We start from the raw sequence: 10,335 nt of genomic DNA on the forward strand, positions 1-10,335 counted from the left end.
AGCAGAGCAGAGATTTCCCCCCCCTCGCCACTCTCTCCTCGATCTGTGCAAACTATGTACCATACACTGGAATTGTACTTCTGAGGATACTAACTCTTGTGCTTTATTTGGTTGACTGATCAATTGATTAATTTGATTGACTTAACAATTTGGGATTCCATCCGGAGATTCATAAAAACAGCAGGAGTACAATCCTTCTATCAGCTCATACAGGTTGATTTGTCATCGTTCCGATTATTTTGAACATAACAGGTTGTTGTACTATAGTAAAGGTATTGTATGTGCCTGCATATGAAATCAGTGATATTGCTTTTTTTTGTAGGCATTGCTGTATCTAAATATTTTGTTCCCTCAGAGGTATGAGACATGCTTCCAGTTGTGGTAACTTCTAACTACTAAACTTGTTTTCAACTCGTTATGTGGATATTTTTTCCCATTCCTGAATCGCTTTACTGAACAAACTATAGCACAAGACACTGGTGGTTCACAAGAGCTGTGAAAATCTCATTGGACTTGAGGCAAAATGTCAACAAAAAAAAAAAAAAATTAAGATCTGATGGTTAAAACTAGGAGTAATAATTATATAAGTAATATATTACTTTTTTGCTCACTATTTATTTTTTAAATTGGCACATATCTCAAGCAAGCGTCGTTGAACGTTTAAGGACCAAGGTAGAAGTGTACACTGTACTTGGGAAAGCATGCTGTATGTTTACTTGTGTTGCATCCATGAATTGTGTGGCAGCTCACCGCTCTTTGCCTAAATACACCAACACAGAAAATTAGTCAACTGATATTAAAACTGGCAATGGTATCATTAGTTTCTACCATAGACTGTATCATGTGGACATACTGTAGTCTTCTGGTTTTCAGGGTGAGGCTAACAAGGAAGTAGCAATTTAAGTTATCGTCACCAGGGGGTGACCATGCTGGTTGCACAAGTAACTCAGTTTCAAGAACCTTTAACATCCCCTTAGTTTTTCAGCCAGTAGAAACGAACATGTATGAGAAGAAAACAAACACAGCAGATCACAAAAGGTCATAGAATGGATATAAGCTATTAGCTAAAATTTGGAGTTGTCTCAATCACTAGTTTCTGGTCTTGTTCAATAGAACATGATGTCAGTGTTTTGCGAATTATGTTTCCGTTTAGATTCAAATGGATGAAAAAGCATGTGGTATATGAGTGGACTGTGGACACCATGAAATAGACAGTTTGTACCGTCCAATAGATTCTTGGTTGCAGGTGACGACTGTGAACTTTAGATTTAAAAACTGACATGGTGCTAATCTTAAGGCTTCTAAACGGGTTTATTTTGCAACCAAAAGACTACACCCACTTTTTGTGTATGGTCTATGATTACCACAAATGATACCATTGTACTACTTCCTTGGAGTAGGATTGTGAAAATTGGACTACTATGGTTCTTTATTCAGTGTGTCCTGATGTAGCGGGTAGAGGGACTTGACTGGCATTCAGCTGCACACATTACTGTTCTGGTAGAGTCTCTGTTATGGGTAAATTAGTTAAACGTGTTGCTCATCTAAATTTCACTCGGGTACTTTGGATGATTCTGCATTATGCCACGACACCAGCTTGAAGCTGCCATAATGTAATTTTTCAAATATCGGAAAAAGAAAATTAAACAGATTTAAAGCCTCTTCACACCTACAGTCCACCAGCACAGGTATTTTCACCTTAGGCCTTTTCTTAGGACTGGGGTGAAGGCGTGGACAAATTTGGGTTTGACAGCACAGCTCCACTTGTTAAAAGGTCCAGTCTGTTAGCAACAAACAAAGGACTCCTCTGCTCACCCCTCCCCTTCCCAAGCACATCAGGGAACTATGGTGGCCTTTACATACCAGAAAGGATGTAAGCACTCTTTCATAACTCTTCAACTCATTTCCTTTATCTTCATTGGTTTGTTTAGGTGGAGCCTTTCTTCCTTCTTTCTGCGATAAGTTTCTGCTTTAAAACAGTAAAAGCACACACTGTCTGTCCTGGCTGCTGTAGAAACATATCAGTGTAAGACGGCATCTTTTGTAAAGCAAGACCCAAGTACATATAAAAGTCTTATTCTGAGGCCTAGTCCATACATTGGTGGATTTTTTTTTTTTTTTTTAAATGTAGCTCTTGCTGTGTTATGACTTTTCATTCTCACAAACTGTGGGTTCTGTCTCTGAAATGACACATAAGGTTTTCACAATCTCCATTTACTCCAGTTGTAATGTTACACCGTCTCTTCTGTCCGTGTGTGATGTCATCACATTTGTTTACATGAGGCAAGTTATGTAATGGCATCTGAAATTGTCAGACCTCAGAATGCTAGTGTTTGCATTGCTTAATGACTTTGTAGCTGTAGATGGCTGCAGTGTGCCATTGTTGTTTACCTACTGGAACAGGTAGTGTTATTTTCTCTTCCCTCTTCTGATTGACCAACAAGGATTTACAGTTAGTTATATCACCGCCTGTTGACTCGGCTTGTTTTTGACAGGACCTAACGTTGGGTTTTTGTGTTTTCCCATGTACACAGATGTTTTTGCGAACTTGTTGAGGATAAAGATGATCTTTTTTTTAAACTGGGGAGGAAAACTTTGTGGACTAGGCCTAAGACAATGAACCAAATAAAAAGACTTTAAAGAGATTATAGATTTATACTCGGGCTGTCACTTGTCACATGATTTCAAACGTGGGATTCACAGTAAAGTTCACATTCACAACTGTGGTTACCTGCTCAAAACATATACAGCCATCTCATAGGCACCTAGTTAAGGAGTACACCTAAGAATCCAGAGGGCACACATAAGGTTTCCTGTCATATCATATCACAGAGTCAGCTGCAGCAGTGACAGCATTTTGGACATGCTAGCCTACAGTACACGAGGGAGACTCCTCTCTCTGCAAATAGCAAGAAACCCCCAGCTTTGTTGCAAAGTGTCCACTGACTAATCATTAATAATCTAACTTGGCACTCAAGTTAATAAAAGTCTGTGTTTGCCAGGACCATGTTCTCATCCACAGGTAATATTGTAAATAAAAAAGAGAAATGATATCAGAAATGAAGTTGGGCCTTGACTATGGGTCCGATGTTTAAACATAGTAACAAAGTAACATATTTCAAGTTTAGTTAAAAGCTGCCAGAGCTTCCTGCTGTTGTCAGTGATTTCCCGTTCAGGGAGTGTGAGTGTTTATTCCACACTACTCTAATGAGTGCTGATTGTTTTTGAATAGCAGCAGCACTGTTAATAAAGTAACAATTATTAAAATTGTCAATAAAGTAATGACAATTGTGCCATTTGTAGTGTATTAGGTGAGAGACGATGGCGGTGTTCGAATATATGAAGTACAGATCATTATACATTTCGGCAAACTTTATTTTGTAACTTGTACTTACATGATGGGTAGTACAGTATATTCAATTTCTCCCAATAAAACGTCCTAAATGTTACAAACTGGATTATTTTTGTAGCACTTGTTTGGGTGGGATGACTTGTTGAGGTGTTTTACCATCACTCTTGTTGGACTTTTGTGACATCATGAGTTCCCACAATAGTTCAATTCCAAACCAGACCTGGTCTAATAAGCTTGAGTAACTAAATTAAAACCACTTTGTGGGTGTGCAGAGGCTTTAAAGTCAAACATAATGTGTAAATTACCCCTGTGCAAGCTGCATGTGTAAATTAAACTGTAGTTAAACCACTTTATCTGATAAGTCTGAGTGAGAATAAATGGAAAAGGGAACATGCACTGTAATCCCACAGTAACTGTTAACCCTGTCCTCATGTTGATGATTTGTGCACCGACCAACTCCTGGATCCTGACACAGAATTTATGTATTTTTTTTGTGTTGGTCTTACATATGGAGTCCTGGTACAGGAGGCGACCAATCTGCCATGCTGAGCCATGCCGTCATCCCACTGGAGTCTAACTGCTGCTTTATAATGTGTTTTGTGTGTATTCTCTGTTTTATGTTTCATTAAAATGAACTAAAATATATCGGATAAACCACAACAAATGCATTGTTTGATCACTGTTGTTGCCATGGTACTGTATTTAACAAAAAAAAAGACTTAGAAAAAAGAGAAATACATTTAAGAAATGAATCTGTTGTCCACCAACAGGAAAGACATTTTCCAATGTAACTATTAGGAACCCGTAAATAAAATAAAAATGTTGCCTTTTTCTTGTACAAAAGAGAAATTTATGAAGAACCTCAGCAGTGAGGAATGTGATATTGTGTTTATATCTCTGAAATGGACCTGATGATTTATGGGAAATGTGTTGATTGACTCTGGATCAGGTATGTAAAGACATTTAAAAGAAAAAAAAATAAAGACTTGTCTTTGGTCAGTCGGAATCTGTTCGATGGTTTGAATCTCTCTCGATGGTTAGCCTGCCTTTGTATTATAAAGCACTTGTATGCAGTCTGTGTTCTTCAAGCATTATTTCTTGCAATGTGCTCTGGACATAATGCTGTCTCTGTGTTGATAAAAAGCAGTACATGTATATGGGCCAATCTTTTTTTTTCTTTTCTTTTTTTTTTTTATAAAACTATGCATATACAGTATAAATACTACATTGTCCATAGCTTTATTTGACTCATGAAGCTATACATAACATTAGTCTAAGTACAAGTAGATGTGGACTTATCCAGCTTCTTTTCCTTGAGATGGATTACAATGTATATGTAGCTATCAAAAGAAGTCTGTGAATGCTATTTTTATTATCAAATAAAGTTTTCCATACAAATTCAAACGGTTTCCTATCTCCTCATATATCTTTACAGTGATGCCTCTGGGGAGGTTTTTGCCTTGTTAGCTTTTTTTTCTTTTGACCGAATGCGCACGTGTGTGTGTGTGTGTGAGAGAGAGAATTTTAATAGGCAGCTCAGGGCTGTTTTATTCACAACTGGAGGAAATGTGCTACATATTAAAGTTGACATCTGCCAGCTCTACTGCCTTTCTTTTCTTTTCTGCTTTGCAAATGTAATTAATCATATTCTACAAATTTTGTAGAACACACATTGTCCGTACACATGTACAACTATAACCTCATAATTATGCACTGTGAACAAGCACCACAGTGTCCCTTTATTAGCACGTTTAAGAAAATAACAACAGCACAATTGACATTTTATCAATTCTTAAGGCACACTGGTAACATAATTTATGACCCTGGTGCCGGATCTGGCCTGCAAACCACTTTTGTCTGGCCTATTATGTCGTCATGGGCCCCCTCAAGTTGACAAGTGACAGATTAATGTTGTGATATTAGCATTAAAAGAGACAATTAAAGTTAACCTAGTTTTCCACAGCAGTTCAATCACCCTGCCAAAACAGCCCTGTTCAGAAGGGACGGTTTTGAGTGTCTGTCTCTAAATGCAGGTGAGACACAGGAAACAACGTCAGCGTCACTAAAGCCCAATTTATACTCCTGTGTATAGTGCTCTGCGTAGGTTACACAGAGCCTCAATCTTTGTGCAATCTCCAACTGCACAAAATATTTTTTAAGTGTCCGTCACTCCGTCAAGGGACAACGGAGACGGCAAGAGCTGCGATTGGTCCTCAGGACAGGCCGAGCAAAGCTGCTCTGTGCCGGCTTTATGGTGCGCACCGAGTGATGAGTGAGTGTTGGGAGATGGGCGGCAACAATGTCCTGCTCATACAAGTAAGAGTCCACAAATGTAAAATTTTCACTTGTGTGTCAAATCTGCACAAGTTCAAGACTGTTGAAATGACTCCATAAGAGTGGATACACTCCAGTATACACCTCTCTTGTTGATGCAGTGTCATCTCACTGAGTGAAAACATCCGGTATACATCAGTGACATGTGGGCAGAAAATACCCGCCAAAAAGGGCAAACCATTCATAATATCAAAGTATTGTTTCCTCGATGCATCTCTTGTATGGTTTTATTAACAAAATCAGTACTTTCTATATCTGATATTCGTGCACTCCTAAGATTGGCATCTTTCAAATATTAATGGAATACATTCACTCATTAATCTTTGTAAGGCCCGTTTGTGCAACCACAGCCAGATAAAGCCTTAAGGTGCAACATTAAAGCAGTGAGTGATGTATTTTTTTTGTTCCTCTTAAGTCCTCAGATGGAGCTGGAGTTCAAACTGCTCACAGAGCGTATCTGTATTCCACAAAAGACCCTTTTCCTATGTCGGTTGCCATAGCTACGCATGAAGGTCATTATGGGATCTTGAGGTAATATTTGTTAGTGTGGCACAAAAACTGAAAAGGATCAATCATGTCACAGCTAAGTCCAGCCTTCGAGAACTTAGCATCAGCAAGACAAGTTAAGACTCAATGATATTATAAAGCTGTACGTGTTTAGCATATATTAATGCATTTGTTTACAATTAATCATTTCCCCTAAAATATATTTTTGGCTCAATACCACTTTTGTGTGTGTGTGTGTGAAACAGACACTGTCTGATATTCAGTCCAATATAGTAGTTTTTTCCTGTGAAACAAAAGCATGTGCATTTTGCCACATTTCAAAATCCTGATGCTCTAAAACTGTGTAGAAGACTCTTGCAGCCTTCACTTGCATTCGGGCAGTCTTGTATAAAGAACTTGCTATACTTGAGAAAAAGTACACGTATATTACCAGAAAATGACTTTGGTAGACGTTAAAGTCCCCTTTTAGAATAATACTTGAGTAAAAGTCTTAAAGTATCTGACATTTACGGCTAACAGCAGAGCGGCTAACAGCTGGTACTGCTAAAAACAACAGGCATTAGTCACCAACTACTTTAATTTTGTAGTAACAAATAACAAATTATGGTTAAGGGAAATGTATAGTATAAGTACACATTTTATTTAGGAAATTTAGTGGAGTAAAAGTAAAAGTTGTATATAAATAACTAAGTAAAGTACAGATAATGTGAAAATTCTACTGCATTCAGGTCACATGGCAGTGACGGTGGACATCCTGCTTTTTACAGAATGCTGCCTGTGTTTAGTTTTACGGATTGTATCAGATTTTCCTTCTTGCTTTTTGATATCTGAAGGGGCCACTAAAAGGAAGAAGGTCGCCAGTTCAAATCCTGGACTAACCAAGAGCCTTTCTGTGTGGAGTTTTCATGTTCTCCCCGTGTGCACATGGGTTCTCTCCAGGTACCCCAGTCTTCTCCCACAGTCCATAAACATTCATATGGATTGGCTCCAGCAGTGACCCTCATGTGGAAGATGAAGCGGCAGAAAATGAGTGAGACGTCTGATGCGAGGATTTTGTCCAGCAACAGACCAATACCAAGTATCATATCAACTCATCTTTTTATATATTTTTGTTCATTAACTTGTCTCTCCATTGATTGTGCCTTGTTGTTGTTAAATATAAATAAACATTTAAATCTGCTCAATACTAAATTACTGAATGTTATAAACCTTAAAAATGTTTATGCTAGAGTATGCAGAGTTTGCTTGTTCTCCCCATGTGGGTTTTCTCCCAAGGTCCAAAAACATGCAAAGGTAAATTGGGCTCTCGAAATTGACCATAGGTGTGAATGTGAGAGTGAATGGTTGTACAAATAATGTATTTATTATTATTAATAATAATATTGCTGTTATTGTGTTTATCATAATTTATTTATGTAGGTCTATGATTTATGCGTGACTGCAGGTGAGCAGTTTCAATTCTATAACCTTGCAGATGAGGATTTGTTTTATCCAATAAGTCTTTGTGCATGTTAACCTTCAGCTAATGTGATTATTCTTCAGCATGAGATAAAGTTAGATGTTGTGTCAAGTATTATTCAGCCCTGACTAATCATATGGGTCATAATCTCACATTTAGGACAAACCATAATCCCAAGGTGACCTGTGATCGAAAGGAGATTAGTGTATCAATCCAAATACCACTATGAAAGAAGATAGGAACCTTTTGTACCACTCTTTCTATAACTGTCTAATAACAAAAAAGCAGAAGTCCTCGCCTTGAATATAAATTGACTCAAGACGTTAATGCATTCTGAGTAGGTAATTCACATTTATTCATTTGATTAAATAAACTACAGTCATATGGACTTTGCCAAGCAAATTGCAAGTAAAACACAAACAGGATGTCATTTGCAAAGTGCGTTTTATTTTACGTTGCCTTGATTACATGCCTCTACATTCAAAAATAAGCCAATATCATATAGGATCCAACTGTAAAAGATAACATTTTTCCTCTTTAACTCGTCGGAAAAAATCATATACTGTAAAGTTGGATATTCTGTACATACAGGAACAACTCTGTAATGGGCTGACCTTTCCTGTAACTGTCTTTAGGTTTCAACAACTTGTTTGTAGAAACACAAAAAAGAGGTTATTTCTGTGGACATTAGCCTTCAGTCGTTTCCCGAGAGGAGCAGAAGTCTTCTTCTTGGATAGTGGATCATGGAGCCTTTGGTAGATGGCCCTTTTATGCTGGTGACACAGAGCTGGAGGCAGAGGAGGCTTCGGTTTTGGAGGCAGTAGTGGATCCTTCCTCTTCCTCGAAAGGATTCTTTCCACAGCACAAGGTGGTGATCATGCAGTGGCGGAATTGCTTGTTCATGAAGATGTAAATCAGTGGGTTGTAGATGGCGGAACTCTTGGCAAAGAAGGCGGGGACGGTCATAAAGAGTGGGCCGAATTCAGAACCCTGGTTGGAGAAGATGAACCAGGCCACAGATGCATAGGGCACCCAGCATATCAGGAAAGCGAAAACCATGATAACAACCATGCGGGTGACTTCCCTCTCAGCCCTTTGGGTGGTCTCGGACTCCTGCTGGGCAGCAGCAGCTTCCTTGACAGCGCAGAGCAGTCGGCCATAGCAGAAGAACACGACAAACAGTGGGATGCAGAAGTGGCAGGTGAACATGTAGACAACAAAGGACTCATTGTTGAAGCCTTCTGCACGGGTGTAGTAGTCAACTCCGCAGGAACACTGCATGCCCTCAGGGATGTAACGAGACCAGCCCACAAGAGGGGGAACGGCACAAGCACAGGCTGCAAACCAGGTGAAGCCCAAACCCATGATGGCATGATTCTCCCCAAAGCGGAAGTTGCTGATGGGCTTGCAGACAACCATCCACCTTTCAATGGCCAGAACAACCAACGACCAGAGACCTATTTCACCTCCGAGGGTAGCAAAGAATCCTTCCAGGTTGCAGCCAAGACGACCAAGAACGAAGTAGCCATGCATAGAGGTGTACATCGTTGTGGTGAATCCTCCAAACACCATGAAGAGGTTAGCCACAGCCAGGTTGAGTAGGATGTAGTTTAGCGGGGTTCGCAGCTTCTTGTGTTCGATGGTAACGTAGAGAGTGAGGAAGTTGATGGGGAGGCCGAGCAGGATGAGCAGGAACATGTAGGCGCACAGGGCAGCATAAGCTGCCGGGTTGACAAGGTAGTACTGAGGGTATTCATAAGGACTCCGGACAATGCCGGTAGTGTTGACCATAGGGACATAGAAATATGGTCCCTCTGTGCCGTTCATGGTTGCGGCTTGCAGTGGCGATCAGCCCTTCGGGATGTTTCTTCTGGCTGTTCAAGAGAGATGGAGGAGACGGGCCTTGCTACAAATGGACCCAGTTGGCCACAGTCGGGCTTTTAAAAAGGCACACCTTGGATTATCACTTTCCAAATCCGTCAGCACAAAGTGATTTAGGCCACAGTTAATATCTAATCCAGCCACCTATGCAAACATAACTGACCACTCATCAAGATATTAAGGTTGCACATGCTTGCCTGCTCTATCACAATGATTGCTTATTAGAAAACAATGTTACACCATTCATCAATTAAAACAAATGTATTATTTTTTTGCTTACAGAATTTGACATCTATACTGGAGAGCAGACATTTCATGTTTGTGCAGGTTTCCTGCAGGTCCTCCAGGCTTAATCAAATGCAAACACAGGCCATCAGCATGCATTTGTATATTTTCAAAGGAGTTTTAGGAAGGAATTAGCTTTACCTGTGTGACAGGTCGCCTGTTGAGGTGGCTGTGTCTCAGTAAGTCAAGCAAGCCATCCTATACATCACCTTTTTGTCCTCAGTGTCAGCACATTTTGAGCCATTAAAGAGAAGGTTCCAGTGTTTGGATGAGTTTTTTTTATTTCCTTTATTTATTATTTGGTCCAAAAACTGTCCTGAGGAAGAAAGAATGGATAACTGGTCATCTGGCTGTCCCACATGATTTGGACTGAAGGCCCATTTGAGTGTGGAACTCTCATACTTCCAGATGATGGACAATGAGAAGGTCAGCAGTTCAGTCTTCAGCTCATCTAGTCTGCATGCCCAAGTGTCCTTGGGCAAGAGACTGGACCCCAATAGGTTCTTTGCACAGCAGC

General features: G+C 39.7%; 1 protein-coding gene across 1 annotated transcript; it reads right to left on the bottom strand.

The window, feature by feature from the left end:
• Positions 1-8,420: 8,420 nt before the first annotated feature.
• Positions 8,421-9,479, bottom strand: LOC310932340 (rhodopsin; the record flags this gene model as incomplete). The annotated part of the gene is made up of 1 exon (XM_083895645.1): positions 8,421-9,479. The coding sequence occupies one exon, from the start codon at positions 9,477-9,479 to the stop codon at positions 8,421-8,423; it is 1,059 nt and encodes a 352-aa protein (XP_083751771.1).
• Positions 9,480-10,335: the final 856 nt, after the last annotated feature.

The sequence above is a fragment of the Microchirus variegatus genome (assembly GCF_963457635.1).
Source record: "Microchirus variegatus genome assembly, chromosome: 9".
In the NCBI taxonomy this organism is placed as follows: domain Eukaryota; kingdom Metazoa; phylum Chordata; class Actinopteri; order Pleuronectiformes; family Soleidae; genus Microchirus; species Microchirus variegatus.